The 21,807-nt window shown below is 37.0% G+C and overlaps 1 protein-coding gene across 1 annotated transcript; it reads right to left on the bottom strand.

Annotated features, from left to right (window-relative positions):
- Positions 1 to 1,375: 1,375 nt before the first annotated feature.
- On the bottom strand, positions 1,376 to 17,286 carry GLYATL3 (glycine-N-acyltransferase like 3). The gene is made up of 6 exons (XM_045542145.1): positions 17,235 to 17,286; positions 13,472 to 13,588; positions 10,259 to 10,366; positions 9,318 to 9,444; positions 5,910 to 6,036; positions 1,376 to 1,802 (listed from the first exon to the last, which is right to left on the bottom strand). Exons 2-6 carry the CDS (start codon positions 13,547 to 13,549, stop codon positions 1,376 to 1,378), a joined length of 867 nt encoding a protein of 288 aa, XP_045398101.1. The 5' UTR covers positions 13,550 to 13,588; positions 17,235 to 17,286.
- Positions 17,287 to 21,807: the final 4,521 nt, after the last annotated feature.

Below are 21,807 nucleotides of genomic sequence, written 5' to 3'. Positions count from 1 at the left end.
TTCCCCTATCTTTGTTGTCATGATTTTGTGACCTCCCTGGGTATAAGAAACCAATATTTTCTATATGGCTAAGTGGACTTTATACAGATTAGACAAATCTAGCCATTGTTTTTGTGCCTGCTTCGGAAAAAACAACTGGCGATGTTATTTCTTTCTTTACTGCCCTTGAAAGACACACACACACAAACACACACACACAAGCAATTGGAACTCAAATTAAAAATAAATGACAAGCATAAAATAATAAAAGTATTATTTTAATTATTTAAGCATTTAAATTTTCTTTAAATGCTTGGATATGTGATTTAGTGAGAATAGATTGAAATGAAAACGAGAGCATTCTGGCTTGGCCTCCTACACTGATTACACAGAATATAATCTTGGAGAAATTATTTTCCCTAGTCCTCAAGTTTTTCATATGTAATGAGAGAGTTAAAGTTTATTATCTTATCAAAATTGTATGAGTATACACATATGCACATAGAAGACATGAATGGAATATATATATAGGTATATATGCTTACATGTAATTTGCATACCCACATACACATCTATATATGAATCTTAGTTTCATATGAGAAAGATTACAAATAAGGGGGCTGAAATAGATTATAGGTAACATCTAGTCCTATACTTACAACCATCTGTTTATAGCATTAAAATGCCCGTATCTCCATCCAGCCAAGGCAACTGTTAGAAATGCAAATTCTTAGGCCCTACCCCATATTCACTGAATCAGGAACTGTGGAGGAGAAGCCCAGCGTCCTATGTTGCAACCTGCCTTCCAGGTTCTTCTGATCAATACTAAAATGTGAGAACCATTGCATTTGAACATTCCCAGGGAGAACTATAGGCTAGAGTCCTAAGCAGAAGTGGTGAGCAAGTAATTAAAGGTAAAAAAACAGGATACTGTACAGAGGACTTGAGGTAGAGGTGGTAGGAACACAGGTTGGTGAGCAGGGGACAGGGGAATATTATGGCAGGAGGGAATTGGTGTGGTTGTGAGAATACAGAGCAGAACCCAAGCAGCAGTAATAAAGCAGTAGCCACATGGTCTTGTGTTCAATCATTTGTTCTCATGACGTAATTCCTGCTAGTATGCTAAGAACTGCTGGCTTTGGAATCTATTCCCCTGCAGTGGATCCTAAAGGAAAACAATCTTCTGTTCTCAGCCACAGACGCCCCTGACCCCTATGGTTATTTACTGTGGAAACATGAGATGGGAAGAGTTAAGGCTTCTCAGGTTGATCCTCTATGTCTTCTCCAAGCCCTTTTCAACAACCCAAGATTCTCCTGATTCCAGTTTTAATTCTTCCCTCATTGGCAGCCAGAGTGTGTTCAGGAAAAGTAAGAAAATTCCCAGAGTTTCACTGGGCTAGAGGGGAGGCTGGCCAGAGAAAGTCGTAGGGGTGAGAATAAGCCTATGAAAACGACAAGGTAAAAATTCAACATGGAGTCTCTTCAGGAGACTTATAGATGCCGTGTTGTCATCCAGGACATTGCCCTGGGAGGGGAATCCCCGGCTTTGCAACTTCCTAGCCAGCGTGAGGGCCACCAGCTGGCTATAACCTTTCCTGCGATGCTCTGGCAGGGTGTAGCCATGGCACATGGTGGAAAACTGGTCTGTGATAGACCAGGAGACTGGGTTTCCCTTGTCATCACGGACACACACACTGGGGAAGCAGTAGATGAGGCTGGCGATGTACCGGAGACATTGTTCATTGCCACCCCGAGACCAAGTCCGGTTGAGTAGATCAGCATCTGTGACACTCAGGTAGGTGAGTCGTGGGGAAGGCCCTTTCCTAGAAGAAATGACACGAGAAACAGGAGCTCAGAATCGTGTGACTGTAAACAGCTACTTCTCTTTCCATACCGATTCAAACTGAGAAACCATCTCTGAGCCAGTGCCTGACATTTTCAGTGAGTTAAAATAGGCTATTTCCCACTTACAAGCATCTTTCAGGGTTTCATCTCTGATGAAACAAAACACTTATTATCTAATTCAAGTCTTTCCTGCTAATTTTATGTCCACCTGTTTTTGTCCTCAGTACAGATTAAGGAAAGCGTTTCTGTTATTAAATCAACTTAAATTCAGCCTGAGGCTGCCTCCATACCTCAAGCCCCTATGTACTGAACTGCAATCTAACTTAGTATGTAAACAGACCTCCTAGGAGTAAAACAAACAGCTGAGTTTCAGCCACTCATAGGCAGCTAAGTGCTCAGACCATGCCAAGATAAGGCAGGCATCTAGCTGTCGCCCATCAGGTGATTTCTGTACTTTGCATCTGTGTCTGGCCTGCAAAAGCTCTCTGTGTACACTGCTGGGTGGAATTCTGAACCTCCACCTGATTCATGACCCATTCTGTGCTCAAATAAACTCTGCTAAATTTACCTGAAATTTTTCTTTTTTTTTTTCAGAGACAAGAGTCTCACTCTGTTGCCTAGGCTAAAGTGCAGTGGCATGATCATAGCTAACCATAACCTCAAACTCCTGTGCTCAGACGATCCTCCTGCCTCAGCCTCCCAAGTAGCTAGAACTACAGGGGTATACCACCATGCCTGGCTAATAAAGTTTTTCTTATAACACTGTCTTTCTGTAAAAAAGATCTCAGAATTGCTCTTATTAAGTCCTGACTCTGCTGAAATCTTCTGTGAGGCCTTGGGTAAGTCCAGATTCTTGGAGCTCTAATATTTACTGCTCAGTAAAATAAGTGTTTTAACATAGAATTTCTATCTTACATATCCATGGCCAGAAAAGTAACACAAGTTTCTTAATTTTCCAGGCATATGTACATGCTTTGGCCACGTTAGTTCTTCTATACTGTCCCCTAGGCCTACTCTTCTCTAGGTTAAATATTCTCTACCTCCAACTTCTCCGCTAGCAGTATTTTTATAGGCCACTAGCCTTCACTATATTTATTTTCAAGTTATGCAAGTTTTTATCAATTGACCATATAAAGCCCCTGATATTAAGATAAAGAAAATGGAATCGGAACAATTTCTAAGAACTGAGATGGATTGCTTAGCAGAAAGCCTATGAGGCTTGACAGCACCTCAGAATTTGCTTTCATTCTTGAAGTTATCAATATCATTAGACCATTCCAGTGACTGGTAAGAGATTGCTAATGTTCTTGCTATGATTTTTATATATATACATATATATTTTTTATTAGCTGTCTGTAGTGTTAGCTCACATTCCACGTTTACTGCTAGCTATGGAACTGGGCCAGTCATCTATCCATTAAGCGGGGAGGGGGGGAAGAAAACAATAATTGGCTTAATGAGATTTTCAATTTTTGAAAATTAAAGCAAGGACAAAGAAGCCTCAGGCAGAAATGTTGCTGCAAATAAAAACATTACCAAGGCACGTGTTCCAGGAATAGTTTATGTTAGAGATGCTAACTTGTATATGAAGGTCAGGATATTCAAAATAGAGTTCACAAATTTGGGTAATAATTTAGGTGTTAAAAACAAATTGTCTAACTTCCTGCAAAAGAGATCAATTAAAGTTAAAACCCTGTTTTAAAAGGCCTGACTGGGGACAGAGGGAAATTTTAAGTAATACCTGAGGGATACAATATAGTAAACAGACTGTGGGTAACTCTAAAGAACAAATAGTCTAATTTCTTCAACAAAACATAAAAAATAGGCCAGGCGCGGTGGCTCACGCCTGTAATCCTAGCACTCTGGGAGGCTGAGGCAGGTGGATCGCTCAAGGTCAGGAGTTCGAGACCAGCCTGAGCAAGAGTGAGACCCCATCTCTACTAAAAATAGAGAGAAATTATCTGGCCAACTAAAAATATATATAGAAAAAATTAGCCAGGCATGGTGGCGCATGCCTGTAGTCCCAGCTACTCGGGAGGCTGAGGCAGTAGGATCGCTTAAGCCCAGGAGTTTGAGGTTGCTGTGAGCTAGGCTGATGCCATGGCACTCACTCTAGCCCAGGCAACAGAGCGAGACTCTGTCTTAAAAAAAAAAAAAAAAACATAAAAATAAAGATGAAGGGGAACATACATGTCAAAGGAAACTTCACTTCAGATATATTAAGCAATCCCAATGTATGGATTTTACTTAGATGTTGATTCAAAACAGACTTAAAACCGTATATTGAAAAATCCCACCAGACTGTCTTATAACTTTGAATTCAACTGCCATACATATTAAAATAAAACAATTAATAAAAAGACTAAAAAATCTTATGAAAATTTGAGAAATATGACTACTAACTAGTTATTTTACTTTAAGGAAATATTGCTAACAAAATTTTAAGGGATTGTGCAGAAAAGTCATAATACAGAAGGCTTGAGCTATTACCCTTAGAAAAGCCTGACTGCCAGGGTGATCCTTAGCTGGTGTGTCTGGGAACTCGGATCTGGGAGGGGTCCTGCCATTCCCAGGACTCAGATCTAAGTGGTTCACTGTGACTAAATTGCAAGAACAATGTAGTTTATGCTGAACACCTGCATTTCTTCCAGGAGTCTAGGAAATTGGTTCGTGCTAGGCAGAGGATGCCTCTGATAAAAATCCTGGGTACTGAGTTTCTATGAGTTTCACCGCAGACAGCATTTTACTTACATTGTCACACCTCATTGCTGAGAAACAGAGCACATCCTGTGTGATTCTACTGGGATAGGACTCTTGGAAGCTTGTGCCTGGTTTCCTCTGTACTTTACCCAATACACCTTTTCCCTTTGTTGATTTTGCTTTGTGTCCTTTCATTGTAATCGATTGCAGCCATGAGTATGACTACATTTGCTGAGTCCTGTGAGTCAACGTAGCAAATCATAGAGTCTATGGGTGGTCTCAGGGACCCCTGACACAGAAGTGATATCAGCATTGTGCTTTCTTTGGGTAAAGAATCCTAATCTTTTAGAGATACATCTTAAAATATTTAAGGATAAAATCTGGGACATTTCCTTCAAAGCAATCCAAGAAGTGGAAAGAATATACAGGGGTATGGGTCAGATAAGATTGCATTCCTGTGACTTAAAATGTACATTAGGGTTAATCTTGTTTTGCTCAAAAATTCAACATTCACTGTGCAAGTGAAGAAAACGGACATTCACTGAGGTGGGTACTCTTCAAGTATCCTGCTTCATTCTCTTACAAAAAACATATAAAGAAAATATTAACTCAATATTAATAATGATAACTTAATTTTTGAGAGGAAACAATTGAGGTTTATAAAAGTTAAGCTGAAGGGAAAGGATTAGTAAATGACAGAGCGGGCACTACAGAGTAAGAGAAAAGAAGAATGAAGATTAAAACCTAACAAATGTTTTTGAAAGATTACATCCTGGAGTTGGACTTCTTGGGATTATTTCCTGGCTCTACAATTTACTCCTATGTGTTACTTCAACTTTGTTAAACAAGGGTATAACAATAGTCCTGCTTTGTAGTGTTGTGGAAGGATTAAAGGGGTAATCTCTTTAAAACATTTAGTGTATGGCCCATAAGAGCTCAACATAAGTCAGTTATGTACCCTTACCCCTGAAACAACAAAAACAATAACTTTGGACTCAGACAATAGAGATTAATTAGAATTATTTGGGGGAGGAGGACACCAAGGAATGATTTTTTCTATGTATACTATGAAAATACAGCTATACTGATTTCACTTATAACTATGGACAAAGATACTGATTTTATTTTCAACGAAATTATGAGCAGTCAAGCACAGGGGAGAGGAAAAGAATACACACACACACACACACACACACACACACACTCTCTCTCTCTCTCTTTCTCTTTCTCTCTCTCTCTCTCTCTCACACACACACATTTAGGCTCAATGGCCCAAATCGAAAGTGTCTAAACATTCTGTAATGACACTAAGTACTACAGTTACTGCTATCTGTACTTCTATAGAAGTCAGTCCTTCCCCAAATGCAGAAACTTGGTTTACATACAGGAAACTGACGTCTGGAGGAGTTGAAACAGGAGGAAAATGAACGGCCTTGAAGGAAGTTAGTTTTACGTTCAACTGCTTTGAGTTGGCCACAGCTTTGGAGACATCATATAACTCACTCTGCAACCCTGTATATAGAAAGATAATTTAAAATGTGGCATTTCATTTGAAAAAGCAAAAAGGAAAATTTTGGCAGTATTTTTATGCTGCGTATCGTCAACATCACCAGTTTGCCACCTTGTATTATCCTAAACGCTATACATTTACATATGAATTATTATAAGCTAGTTGGTGTCTGATTTGCAAATTTTGGGAGAATTTTCAAATTCTCATCGTGTTGCCCATTGTGACCACCCCTCATGATCTTTCATGGAAACTTCTCATGGGAATATCACATGGGAATTTGGAATATTCTGTGGGAGTTTTAATTTTTTTTGACTCCTTAGACTAATATTAAGCTCCTTGAAGTTAGTGAGAATGTTTTATACCTCTGAAGTCCATGACCTACCATATACCTAGAACTGTAAAAGAGCTTAGACTTGTATGGTGTGGCAAGTCACTAAAGACTCTTCCAATCTGTTGCCAGAATGGTCATTACAGAATGTAAGGTGTAAACTCAGTGTTGGTGGGATTTATCTTGAACTTAACTCATCCAGATCCCACTTATTTGTCATAGCTATACTATTTTACCTATAAATCTTCATTCAATACTTGTTATATATAAAGCACTGTGCTGGGCAATGCTTCACAGTGGTACACAAAAATGGTATGGTCTCCACTCTAGCTGTGCTCATATTAGTAGTATAACTCCTTTCTCTAGCCTTCCAAATCCCCATCTATTCTGTCCTTTTTAGTCTGTGTCTTGATTGACTGAACTCTCTGGAAACTGACTTTCCCTTTTCCTTCCATATCTAATGGCTTGTGTCCTCCCCTCTGGTGAGGGACTTCTCACAGTGACCCTGAGACTTGAAGAACACATGAGTGGGAAGGTGTATTGAACACAATATGATATCTGAGCCTGGGTTTCTCCCTCAGGGAGTTAGGCCTCAGAAAAGATAAGCAAGTCTTCAAGTTAATGCTATTAAAATTATAGGTGCTCTGGCTAGCATCCCATATTATAACACTGAATTACATCTAAGGAATTCAAAGGACTATGAGAAAGAACTAGGTAGGCAGTGCCAACCAAAGGTGTGGATGGTAGTTGAAGCAGAATTCCTTTCTCCCAAGTTAAATAGAACCAATTAATTTTTAAAACTTATTTAAATTGAAATATAAGAATATTTTTAATTTTTTTATTTTTAATTATTATGGGTACATAATAGTTGTATATCTTTATAGGGTGCATGTGATGTTTTGATACAGGCATACAATGTTCCTAACACAAAGAAATAAACTAATTATTTTTAAAAGTCAGTTTAACACATTTTAGAAAACTTTTAAAATTATAAAATATGCCATAGAAAACTGCGTAAGACAAATGCATAACTTAATTTTTATATATTTTAACTACTACTACTAAAGCCACAAAATAGAAATTTACTAACCACTTCTATTTACCTCTCTTTCAATCACAATTCATTCTCTTCCACTAAAAATAACCAGTATCATAATTTTTATGGCAATCATATATTTTCTTTATAGTTTTATTATCCAAGCATGTGTTCTTAATTTTGGCCTTTTTTCTTGTAAATCTTTTAATCTACATATTTTCCTTTAATTCCCACCTTTCTTGTTTTAATTCTTTCAATTTATTTGTTAAAAAATCTGGTGGTTTGCTGTGTAATTTTCATAGTCCTGGAGTTTGCTAATTACCCCTTCCCGGTGTTGTTGACCATGTCCTTCTACCCTATGAATAGGTTACCACTTTCAGTGAATGATTTTCTCCTTCCCCGCAAGAGAAAGGAACTTCCACATATTGCTTGTTCTCTGTCCACCTACCTCCTTAGAAAGGGAGGAGTCGCTAATTGGATAAGCCAGAACTCAGGACATTTATTAGACCAGTCACCAGTGGGTAGGTTTCTGAAACTTTCAGGTTAATAGACATTCCTTCTCTCGTCCATGCAACCAGTATTGAGCAGAAGAGCCTGGCCTGTCTGTGTAGCTGTGTGCTTCTTCACTTCCTGTCCTCACATGGCAAACACAAGAGGTTTGCCTCCTCTGGGTATGTTAGTGGGTTAAACCTGATAAAATATGGTTTATGAATGGCTTTTAGATGAAAAACAGCAAAGGCATTCTTGTGCAGTGTGTGCCGTTCCTCTGGACACCCAGTGCTGAAGCAGCTCTACTGTCGAATGCTTGCATCGACAAGTAGTCCAGCTAGCATCTGTGACTGGAGTCTGCACTGTGGCAAAGGATAAAAGACTGACCATTTATATGGGCAGTAGACAGGGTCTGAAGTTTTCATGATTTGGGGCTGTTATGGAAACAGAGGATTCATGATCTTTTTAGATGCTGTAATCAAGAATAGCAAAGGTACTGAAGACTTAGAAGATATACAATATTCTAAGGAGATTACAGTAATTAGCACAGAAGTCTACAGTCACACAATTACATCAGAAATCAAGAGTAATGCCTAAAGTGACATTTTTACTAAATAAGTGGCTTTCACCACTCCAGCTATATTAGGTGCTACTAATTCACATTTGTCTCCACCAAAGCTTTGGGAAGAATGATTGGGTCAATTTGGATAACTATGACTGATTCACAACTATCAGCTCAGCCTTCTGAAAAAAAAAAATGGCAATGGTAGGCATGTTTTCTCTATAATGATGGATTGAGGTGATTTAAGAATAGTAGGCCAGAAGCGCCAAGATCTATCGAATTACTGCCATGATTTTTCACAGCAAGGAAGAAATTTCCTCATTTCCGCATTAAAGTAATACTGGTGAGAATTTTTTTTCTAAATTGGCTAAGGGAGTGGTAGAACCATGTCTTACTTCTAATGAGCATAACTGGGATAAATCTATAAAGGTGAGAATTCAATGCTTCCTCCATAAGGTCTTTTCGAGCATTTACAAATGCATTTTATACAACATCCTAAGTCTTTAGGTTATGAATGTGTGTTAGTCATTATTTGTAAATTTTCTTAGTGGATAGAAGCTTTTTTTTGTTATAGGACTTCAGCTGTATATGGTTGAAAAAATTTGCTAGACTTTGTATTTCCAACATGGAGATCCCTACCTTCCTGTCAAATGATTAAGGAACTCATTTCATTGGAACAGTCATAAACAGAAACCTCATTGCCTATATCAACCCCCAGTCATTATGAAAAATTGGAAGGGTAAGTGGCACACTCAAGCACTGTATATACATTTCATATATATTAAATACCTATCTGTATCTATCTGATATATACCATAAAGAGAAGAAAAAAAAGATTGTATAATGTATGTCTTGCACTTGACCTCACCTTGTATTTGAAAAACTTGGTCCCAATTAATAACATTGTGCTCTTCCAACAGCTGTCGGTAAGCGCTGACATCCTTGTAGAACACAGCATAGGCATTAGAATAATGGTCAAGGTTATCTGTCTCAGCCTAGGACAGAATACATAATTATAAAAACATAAATAATGTCTCAGGATAATCCAAATCTTAGATAAATTAGGTACCATTAGCTGGGCATATCTAGCTAATTTTCCATTAATGAAATTAGCCACCTATAAAACGATGGCTAAGTGGGAATAAGGCTAATATGCCATAGTGAGGGAGAGAGGAGAAATTTTGTAACTTCTACTTGATTCTCTCCTCTGAGATTAGGAAAGTTTTAAGACATCTATTTCACATTTTTCTAGGACTTATTTATTTATAAAAACAGAAAGTTTATAACTCAATGGATTCACCTCCAAGAATCAAAACTCTCAAAATCTTTCTACTGTCGTCAGGGCAGCATCTCTTTGATCACTTGAGCTCTTGCTTATTCTCAGAGGCAGAATGGAGTGGTACTGTCTTCTTCAGTCTTGTTCCATATTTACCCACATGACCAAAGCCGTCAGTCATAAGGAATCATCCGCCCAGGGGAAAAGCTAGTATTTACAAATCAGCCACGTGTGCTTCGTGCTTCCAGAGATTACAAAATGCTAAGGAAACACTTTATTGAACAGGTTGGGACTGGAAGTTTTCCATATTCTTGATGGAAACAGGTTGGGACTGGAAATTTTCCATATTCTTTTCCATATTCTGAAGCCAGCCAAATTAGAAACTAATTTGGAATATGGACTATTAGAAACTAATTTGGAATACTAATTGGAATATGCAGTGTGGTAAGCTAATGTATATGGTTACTATGGTTATACTATCTCTGTTATCTAATCTTTCTTTCCAATCCTTTTTTTTTCCTTCAAAATTGTACCTCTCTCTGTCGCCGGGTGATGACAGCTTTGAAGTCTGGCCATGAATCCAATACCACTTCCTTTTGGAAGGGATTCCCACGATTTATGTTCATCACTGCTCCATAAACCTGAGCCAGAAAACCCAGAGAGACAAGCCAACCACACTATTAGCTGTTTCGGTTGCATATTACCTTCTTCACTTCTTGTTCTACTGTGCAATCCCGGCCATGATAGGGGACATTATATATTCACACATGCACAATATACACACATATAAACTTTTCTACTGTTATTTCATCAGTGTACGTGAAAACTGGTAAAAGTATGAAATCCTACGAAAACTCTCCCCAAACCTACTTTTTGTTTACAGTACAATAGCGAGAAGTACTAGATTGATACAGGCCTACTAGACAGGTGCTTGGCGCATAGGTCAGAAATAAACGTTTGTTGAATGAATCAGAATATGATGTGTGGATTTAGGGCTCATACATATTTAAAAGGTTCCACAGAGAATCCTGATGCTCAGCTGCTCTTCAAGTTCAATTTATTATCTGAAAATAACCTACTCCTTCAACTCTAAAATAAAATTAAATATCATTTGAGGGTGATATAGACCCAAAGCAAAAAAAGAAAAACCTACATCTCAGATTTTACAGAGAGAGGGTCTATAGCATTCCCTGAGGGTCATAACTATGTCTCATTCATTATACCCATGGAGCCTGACGTAGCTGATTGAATGCTTGGTGACTGAACAATACTGAAGTAACACTGGAATTCTGCTATGTGGCCTTCCACACTTTTTTCTCTATGGAGAAAGATGTCTGTTCTACAAAACAACTTTTATATGCCACGTGTGCTTATAGAGGTTGGAGAAAAATATAGGGATAATGAGGACTGATGAGCTATAGGCCGATGTTCATAGCATTTTCATAATTAAAAAAAAAAAGCTGGAAACAACCTAGATGTCCACCAACAGTGGAATGAATAAATTGTGGTGTAGTCATTCTGTGGATTACAAAACAGCAATGAAAATGAATAGACTGATGCTACATGAAATCACTACAAATCTCACAAACATAATATTGAGCAAAAGAAGCTAGATACAAAAAAGATACTTATGATGTGATCCAATTTATATTACATGCAAAACCAGGCAAAACTCAATTACAGCTTTGCAAGTAGGATGGTGGTCACTTTTGGGGAGTAGGAAGAGGCAATGGTTGGAAAGGAGCACTGGGGGTGGGAAGGAGTGGCTTGTGAAGTAATGATTTTCCCGACTGGAGTGGATGCTACACAGGTATTGGCTTTGTGAAAATTCATTGAGCTGCGTAATTCTACTGTGTGCACTTTCTAGTACGTGTTAGACTTCAATGAAAGAATTTTTTTTTAATTATAAGGGCCCTGGAACCTACCTACATTTTACCTGCTTTATACATTATCTTAATCCAAATCACCCACCTTTCATCAATGCCTAGAACATCATGCAACTTTCTTCTTTCTCACCCCATCTGGGCCTTCATTCAAATATCCTCATAACTAGGTCCTTCCAAATTGAGTACAGCTTACATTAATGTGTAGCATGTATCACCCTAAGTGAAAATCCAAGAACTAAAGTATTCTGGAAGGATCTTGCTTGTTCCTTTAGTCATTAACGTCTGTGGCTGCTCATCTTACACATACAGAGTGATGTTTGTTAAAATGGTTTCACGTAAGGAAACTGCACATCCTTATTCCAGAATGTAGCCTAAATATGACTGGAATGTTCAGAAGGTTAAAAGGGAAAAACTCTTCCTATATTTAGATTCTGAGAGAAAAAACTCTCCATAACTTGTTTGTATATGATTTGGCACCAACTGAAAGATCTGACATTGGTTAAAAACAAATAAACAAACAAAGAATAAATTCTTCCAATAGCTATTTATTCAGAGGGCAAGTGTTGAGTGGAGAGGGGGAGTGGCTAGAAAGAAGTAAAAATACTAGGGAAATGAGCCGATAGAGTTTATGAAGGAACTTTGGAAGGATATTTAATCACTTAAACACTAAGCTGAGGTTACACAATACATAGCCACAAACTCCAAAGAAAGGAGGAAGGGTGGTAAATAAACAAAACTATATGTTCTTTCATTTCTTTTTATTCTCTAACATCTTTTATGATCCTATAAAGATCCCTGAAACCTTTTTAGTTATCTCTGGCAAAAGAGTTAGCCAGACATGTTATTAAAGCAAAGTAGCTTTGCATTTTATTCCAGTAATTCACTTCAGGGTCAGCATTCAACAGGGGAAAATGTGGGTTAGATTGTCCATTTGGTACTTTTTTTAGCCAGATGATCCCAAATTATTACTCAGATTTTCCCTACCACATACAGTTTAAACACAATCCATAGGACAAGATGAACCAGATTTAATCAACATAATATAGTGCATTAGAGGATTCCCTCTAGATCACCTTTGTTTGAATTTTCATATACATAGGATCATCCAGGGTGTCTGTTAAAAATTCAGGACCCTGTTCTCTATTTTCAAAAATTCTGATTTGTTATGTCTCTCCTGGGTGATTTGCATGCCAATCACATTTGAAAACCACTTTTCAGGGAAATCTCTTTGCTCAAGAAACTCAGCCCTCAAAGGCAATTTCAATTGCATTCTGCATTTGAATGCAGTGCTCATTATAGTAAGCACCGAAGTGCTTATTATAACAGTTCTAATTTACATTTGCTGCAATGTTTGATTATTGACATTTTCCACAGTAGCACTGAATTATCAGCAGGGTCTCCTGGACTTTAAAACAGATAGGAACTTGATGACCAACAGAACCATTGAAAAAACTTCAAAAATAAAGATCTTGAAAGCAACAAAAAATTTTATTAACAATCCCTAAACTTCAGTTCTATTGTTTACCTAGGTTATATCCTCAACTGCAATGTCGCCAATTCATACTCTTCTGCCATTTAAAAAATTTTAGAACTCAAATTTACTTAAGAAATAATCTAGCCCAGTATTACCTAAATTTCCCTAGAAGTTACCTAGAGTGAGTATCAAAAGGATAATTCCCTGGGCCTTCTCCATAATCTTTTCAATCAGTATCTAGCATAAGGGGGCTGGGAAGCTGTATGTTTAACAAATGCTCCTAGAGTCTTTTTTAGGGAAAAAAATGGGAAACAGCTGCAAGTTTGACATTATTTTACAGATTAATAGCATAAAGCAATAAAATAAAATTCTTAACTTTATAGTACCTTGAGGGATTCAGGAAAGCAGCTCTTCAACATTTTCTCCAGCGTCAGTAATTTGGTAGAACAGTTTAGCACCAACATCTTCTCCAAGGCTCTTGCAATTCGACACCTAACTAGAAACTTGAAGGTAGGCGTTTAATTTTTGCTTGTTAACATTTGAATCTATTTAGGAATACCCTTGTAGTCCTGTTTTCATTGAGTATAACTGACTGCCATTGCTCCCTTAGGAGAGGCAAAAAGGAAGATGGGGAGGCACAGGGATGGGTAAATCAGACTAACCTAGTGAAAACGTGGAAATGGAGTGTTAATGACCTAATCCTGGACAGTTAGATGTGAGTATCTACACTGGATTAAGTCTTTCTATTAGACACATTCATTGCACTCTACACTCTTCCTTTGGGGCACTAACAATAGTTGTAATTTTACATTTATTTTTGTTTTCTTAAGTCTGTCTCAAGGAGCCTATGAGCTGCATGAAGGTAGGGCCCAGGTTTGCTTTGTGTTCCACTGTATACACAGCACCTGCCACAGGGCCTGGCACATAGGAGGGACATTCTAAATAGTTTGTGAATGAGTAATACGAAACTCAGGGTAAGAATCTTCAGCGAAGTAGGAAAACTCCTTTTTTACAATGTGGGACAAAGACTAGAGAAAGACTTGAGTGGGTCAGGTGGTTATGAGGAACAACTTGGAGAGAAACAACTAGAGTGAGGAATCAGATGTGGGAAAAGGCTAAGGCTTATTATAGCCAGGCATCATTAGGGAAAGAAGAAGGGCCTAAATATTATATAATGTATGCAAACTCATTCATTCACATGCACTTAACATTTTCTAGGTTTTGATGCTTCAACTCCCCTGCTTTGCTCCCAAGAAAACTTTTTCCCCAATATTCCAAGCAGGGCTTGATTGAATTAAAGAAAAAAAAATTCCTGCCGTCAATGTAGTGAAGCTTATCTACTTTCACTTAGCAGTCGGGCACTAGGAAGGCAAAGGTAACTCAGCTAGACATGAGAACCTGGTGCTTTTGGGATTATGGTGGAGGGCTGGGACCATTCCTTTACAACACATTTTCCAGGTAGAAAACACTACTCAATTTCCCTATGTGGCGTACCAATGTGACTACATGATACCCTGAATGTTCGATTGTAATCTACCTAAAATTTACTGTAAACCTCTATCATGTACTTTATGTGAGTCTGAACTTCTAGAAACATATGATCAAGGCCTATGGGCTCTGGTCCACTGAGTGGTACACTTGAGGTGTTTGTGTTCTCTATAAGCAATATTAAGGGTATACTTGAGTGGTATACTTGAGGTGTTTGTGTTCTCTATAAGCAATATTAAGGGCCAGGGCAGCACCAGAAAGTCAGGAGGTTTTTGGATCTTCATACTAATTGTCTGGACCACTGTTAGAAAGTTTGAAAAGATTGAGTTTCCAGATTTTAGGATGGCAAAGAAAGAAGTACAGCCATCATCTGTTTTCTCTCTTGTAGCTGCTTGACTTTTCACTCATTTGTGTCATCTCTAAATTTTAAATTTTAGTAGATACTTATTTTAAACATAGTTATTTATTCTAATTCAATATCTCTTGCTATGAAATGGAGGGCAGTAGGTTATGAATCTCTGAATTAGGTTTGATGTCTAGAGATCTTTTTATGCCCTAATATTTAGCAAAGTAGCTAATGCAAAGAGTAGGAATTATAAGTATTTCTCGATGATTTGCTTATTTGTTACCTGTTTTTTTTCCCTGGAGGATCTAAAACCATTTATGAAAATAGGTAAAATATGAGAAAAATTAAATTTATTTTAAAATTCAGGCAAGAGGAAAAATAGAGGGACAAATTAATATGGAGTCAAGAGTAAGGTTAGTATGCAGAGCATGGACTATAATCCTACATTTACAGTTGATTCTTTTTATTGGTGGATTCATTCCATGTTTGCAAATTCACCTGCTCACTAAAATGTATTTGTAACCCCCAAATCAATACTGGCAGCACTTTTGCAGTCACTTGCTGACATGCACAGAGCAGCAAAAAACATTGGGTGTCCTAACACATGCTTCCAGCTAAGGCTGTACAGGGCATACTCTGCCTTCTTGTTTCCATTCTCATACTGTAAACAAGAGTCCTTTTCTTTGTCTATTTAGTACCATGTTTTTCAAATGTTTGTGCTTTTTGTTGGTGACTTTGCTGTTTAAAATACTGTATAGTGCTTAAATGCTGTTTAGGTATTTCTAAGTGCAAAAAGGCTGTGATGTGCCTTACAGAGGAAAAACATGGGTTAGATAAGTTACATTCAGGCATGAGTTACAATGCTCTTCAATCAACAATATATATTAAGTAATGTGTCTTTCAACAAAAACACAATAAGGTTAGATATTGATCTGAAGACCAAAATATGTGTGACCAGAGGCTTGCAGGAACCTAACTATTTCCACCAGGAGCTATGTTTCAGTACTGACTAAGACAGTGTAATTTTACTGAACATAGCTACTACAAACAATGAGAATCCACTATACTTGCAGGACGTGAAAGGCCACTTTTGACTCTAGGCTTTCTAGCAGTTCACACAAAGAGAAACAAACATAAAAAAAACATTGTTAGTTACATAATTCAGTTTGCCCATAAAGTTATCCTTGCTTTCTTTCCCCTAGCTTGCTCTTTCACTTATACCGTCTCTAAAGTCCAGTTATCTAACTTCTTAATAGTCAAAACTCTTCTCAATCAGGCTTCAACCTACCTTTCCAGACTATACCCTTGCAATTCACAAACATTGCTCAGGGTTACAAATTAAAATCAGAGAGACATTTCCCCTGTGAGTTCGCACAGAGAAGACACCATAATTAATGCACAACATTTGGCAATAACTTTGCAGTAAACAGTGGTGAATCTCATAGAGATCTTTCATTAAATACAAAGATTTTTTTAAATGCCACAAAATAGAATGTGGAGATTCTCATAGATGAAGAAAATATTTTTTTACACACTTTTGAATTGTATTAGAAAGTTATAAGGACAACTTTAACTCCAAAAGCTACAGGATCAGAATGTCATATCCTTATTGCTCAATTACCACTCAATTACGGTATATGTGTTCCTGTTCTGGATTGCCCATAATCAGTGTGTGTTCCAGAACAGAAAGTTAAAGGTTTGTGACTCCTTTTATCAAACTATCAACAACAGACTCACTGAGTCTTTGTCAAGGAAAATAACAATGACAATGCTCATGTAAGTTTTAGGAAGTGAAGTTTCTTTGGGGCATTTGAGTGTTCATCAGCACCGGGCAAGCATCTAAAATATTTTATTAATTCATATTAATCATACAATCAAAGCATGAAACTCTGCTAGGAAACTTGTGTTTCTTATAAACAAAACATAAGATCTCTGTATAATGTAATTTACCGTTTATATTTCAATGGGTGGGCATTTGTTAAGAAAAGTTTTTTTAGCACTTGCAATCCAATGCTAGTAATTATTTTTCATCTTATAGGATTTTTTTTCAGTGAGAACAGCTCTCTTATCTGTTGCTCTTGTGTCCATATCACAATGTAAAGAATATTGGTATAATTCATAATGTTTATTTTCCTTATATCAAAATTTAAGAGTAAAAAAACAAAACAAAAACAAAATATATCTTTTCCTCTAAACCTAATTATATTCTTTTTGTATAAGGTTGAGTTTCATTTCTCCTCTATTTCTCCCATTCCTTTCTGAAATTATAAACTGATGACTTGGGGAATTTATTATTTTAATGAATAAATGCTTACCTGCTGTTGAGAGTTCAGTTTGAAACTGAGGGTTTTCAGCTGTGTATCAGTGCAGTGGCTCTGTCTATATAAATGGTAAGTTCATTCTTCAAGGCTACTTCTCTAATGAGTCCTTAGTGGAAAGAGGAGAGGGGAAAAAAATTGCCCACACCTGTGAAAGGGGAGGGGTTATGGTGAAAGTCGGTCAGGAGAAAATCATTTCACATATAGCACAGCCCTTTCTGCTTCATCTCTTTTTTTCCTGTCACCTTCAATCTTGTGGTGTAAAAGCCAACAAACACTACTCTTGATTTAGAGATGGACATTTTCTAAACATAAAACCCATCTATTCATCAGGATCTCATGGAAAATAAAAAGGAATGGGACTCAGGCAAATGGGGTACAATGAGAAAATAATATTGAAGTTTTGTCCCTTTAGGTACTTTTACCTATTCTGAAGATTTTGCTACCCTAAACTTCCAAGGCTGAAAGGGGGTAAGTAATCTCTAAAGAGGATATTTGTGGGAATGAGAGTGATTTTGAAAGTTTTAATTTCTTCACCCTATGCTTTTAAATGAAAAGTCATTTAGAGTTTACTCATTTCCCTTAAGTGGCCACAATTTCAACCACCAAATAAATGTTTACTTAGACATTTCAGCACACAATGCCTGAGTCTTGGAATAACAAGCAGTACAGATGTCTGAATAGCCATGCAGAGTGCTTCAATTTGAATGTGGTCACATGGGAGGATACTATTTACCATCTTTCTGTTTCATAAAATGGTAAGGTAGGACATTTTTTACTAGAAGTTAGGGCATTCTTTACTGAGCTAAGTAATGCAATGGGCAGTTGGTAAAAGTGACTGGAGAAATTGTATTAGATGTCAATTACTGGATGTCAAAATAAGAGTGTTTTTGATCCTGGAGTATTGATAACTTTTTAAAAAAGGATGTCATTGAGAGCAACATACACCTGTTTGCGGCCCTAAGAAGCCTCTATAAATATGATCTTTTATAAATATTAACTGAATGAAATTAAAAAAAAATTAAACAGAAGCTGTTATTTGTAGAACAGAAACTCTTTTAGATATTAAGTACAATATCCTAGGGAAGACTTTAAAAAGTTAGAGGTCAGGTTATTTTTTTTTTATTTCAAGGTCAGGTTATTTATGGACTCTGGGAGACGTATAAATGTCTCCCAAAATTTAGATTACATTCTGTTTCCAAGTGCATTCAAAACAGAAGCTTAAGTTTGTCATTGTCTATAACACATCAGAACTAATTAGAACAGTTGCTTTCCACCTGAAGGAAAATAACCAAAATTATATCCAGAAAAATTCACGGATTTGTACTTTGCTGTAATATAGGTTGTACTCATTAGATTCAGTAGCCCCTTCTATTTGTAGCTTATCAGAAAATTCTTAAGTCAAAATTTTAATCATTCTCGGGAATGATTTTATCATTTACTATTTTTATGATCTTAAGACAGTTACTTAGCCACCCGATGCCTCAGTTTCTTCACCTGCAGGGTGGAGATAATAATAACTGTTAGGAGGTTTAATCCCCATAGGATTGTCATTAAGGTTAAACATCAGTATGAATACACATATATGTGCAATGGGGTTAGAACAGTGTCTGGCATAAAGCAAACACTCAATAAATGTCAGCCATTTTTATCATGGCTATCATCGTCATATGTCCCTGTTGTCCCATTTGAAAACTTATATTAACCATCTCCTTGGGGGTGGAAATGGGGTGAAACTGGCTACAGCACATTTATTTCTATTGGTTAAAAAATGAACAATTTCATTTTAAAAGTGTACTCTACAGTCGTCTTACTGGACTTAGAAAATGTCTCTCCTTTATCTTCCTCTTTGTCCAATTTTAACAACTATAACCAATCTTCGGATACGGTTGCTATAGCAACTTCAGAGCCCTGTTAACAGCAGAGGCCACTTTAACGAAGAGAGCAACACCTAAGCCAAGAGAAAGTGGTTCTGTGGTAGTTAAGTAGTGAAGAAAAACATTCAACAACAGCGGCTCTTAACCAGAAAAGCGAATTAGAACAGAGAAATGGCTCAGTCGCTTTTCAACATGATAAACCCCAACTGAGAAGTATGAATTTCTCTCTGAGTTTGCCTTCCTTCTTTCCTTTCTTTCTCAAAGCTAAATATTTCTTTACAATGAAAGAAACATGAGAGGATTTAGACATGTTTAGAGACTAAGCCAATTCAAATACTAATTTTGACAGGTGCAACTGCATATTTTTGGTAAACAGAGAATGCCAAGAAATTCTATCCAGCCAGATAAAAGAAAGTAAATCCCTTAATTTTAGGTTCCAGCGCAGTTGTCTCATATTTAAACAGCTGAAATTTGAGGAAAATGGAGGAGCTTATATAAAGTAAGAATTTTAAATGACTGACATTACACTAAGGTTCTGCAATGTATCTGTATATCCTCTCTCAAAAGCTATACCAGTTTATCTTCTTCCTTCAGCGGAATTACCGGGTGTCCATTTTCAATAATAAAAGTGTGTTGCATAATTTTCCTTTTTAGCTTTTTCCAGTCTTCGTTAATCTGATAAGTGAAAACATTTGTTTTAATTTGCATTTGAGTGGTTATTATAAGATTGAACATCTTTCAAATACTTAAGATATTCAAATATATCTTCCTTTGAGTATTGTTCATTTTCCTACCAGTATTTAACCTATTTGTCACTGATATTTTAGAGCTCTTTATTAATAAGGGTTTTCTTTGTTTTATATATGGAGATATTTTCTGGTTTCTGTTGTGTATTCGCCTTGGTTTTGGGTTTTTAAAAATCTTATTTTAAAAAGCTGTTTTATGTAACGACCTTTTTTTCCCCTTTATGTTTTTAGTTTTGCTTATATGTGTAATAGGGCATTTGCTACCCTGGCATCCACTATTCATTCATAATTTCTTCTTAGTTTCTATTTTTGTTTATTTACTTGAAATCTATTTTGGCATAAAGTGGGAACATTAACCATCCTCCACCCTCTCCTCCTGGGGGGTTAGCCAGTTTTTTCAAGACCATTTATTGAATTATATATATTTTTCTGCATTTCATTTGAAATGTGATTTTCATTATATTTTTACACAATTTCCCTCTATTCTTAAATATGTGTCTTTTTTAGATTTAAAGTTTCTGGGATTGGCACTTATCAGTCACTAGACATGCATCATAGGTGGCATGGCCCATGCATGGGAGAACATAGATTAGTGAGGACACTACCCAGGAATACTGTTATCTGAATTACTGGGACCATGTACAGTTGAAGTTTAATTTTATTTGGATCTGTAATTAACTCTTAAATTCTTCACAAAGAGTACACCAAAATGCAGCCTTTAAGAAATATTGTATGTTTTGGATTGCCTGCTACCTAACAGAAGATACCATAGATCTCTCAAAGTTACATTATAAGCTATAAGAGGGTTAGTATGGCCAGTTAATGCAGGGGGAAGAACTATCACTCAGCAACAATGGTCAATTAAAAGTCTGGCTGACTTTCAATAATCTGTTAAGTATTAAGGTTGGTGAAAAAGTAATTGCAGGTTTGGACCCTGAATTTTAAATCATTATAATTAGGCTCAAACACATCTTTATTAATCAAAATGGGAACCATTATAATCCACACATTTTTGCCAGTGAGAAATAAGTTTGTTTATTCCTGTAGCGTAAAAATCCATGCTTCGGAATTCTATAAACACTTGGAAAGCATTTTCTGCATCCTGCTGGTTGTGGAAGCACTTTCCCTGCAAAAAGTTGTTGAGGTGCTTGAAGAAGTGGTAGTCGGTTGGCGAGAGGTGAGTATGGCAGATGAGGCAAAACTTTGTAGCCCAATTTGTTCAACTTTTGAAATGTTGGTTGTGCAACAGCAGTGGAGAATTGGGCCCTTTCTGTTGACCAATGCCAGCTGCAGGCGTTGCAGTTTTTGGTCCATCTCATTGATTTGCTGAGCATACCTCTCAGATGTAATGGTTTTACAGGGATTCAGAGTGCTGTAGTGGATAAGACTGGCAGCACACCACTGAACAGGGACCATGACCTTTTTTGGGTGTAAGTTTGGCTTTGGGAAGTGCTGTGGAGCTTCTTCTCGGTCCAACCACTGAGCTTTTTGTTGCATGTTGCATACAATAAGAGAAGACAATACTTCAAAATGGTGATTTTTTTGATTTTTGGTCAGCTCATGAGGCATCCACTTCTCGAGCTTTTTCACCTTGCCAATTTGCTTCAAATGCTGAACCATCTAGAACAGTTGACGTTGAGTTCTTCAGCAACTTCTCGTGTAGTTGTGAGATGATCAGCTTCGATGATTGCTCTCAATTGGTTGTTGTCAACTTCCAATGGCTGGCCACTGAGCTCCTCATCTTCAGGGCTCTTGTCTCCTTTGCAAAACTCCTTGAACCACCACTGCACTGTACATTCGTTTGGAGTTCCTGGGCCAAATGCATTGCTGATGTTGCAAGTTGTCTCCGCTGCTTTATGACCCATTTTGAACTTGAATAAGAAAGTCACTTGAATTTGTGTTTTGTCTAACATCATTTCCATAGTATAAAATAAATATAAAATAAAC

The sequence above is a fragment of the Lemur catta genome, chromosome 2 (genome assembly GCF_020740605.2).
Source record: "Lemur catta isolate mLemCat1 chromosome 2, mLemCat1.pri, whole genome shotgun sequence".
Lineage (NCBI taxonomy): Eukaryota > Metazoa > Chordata > Mammalia > Primates > Lemuridae > Lemur > Lemur catta.
This window is presented reverse-complemented; position numbering and strand designations above follow the sequence as displayed.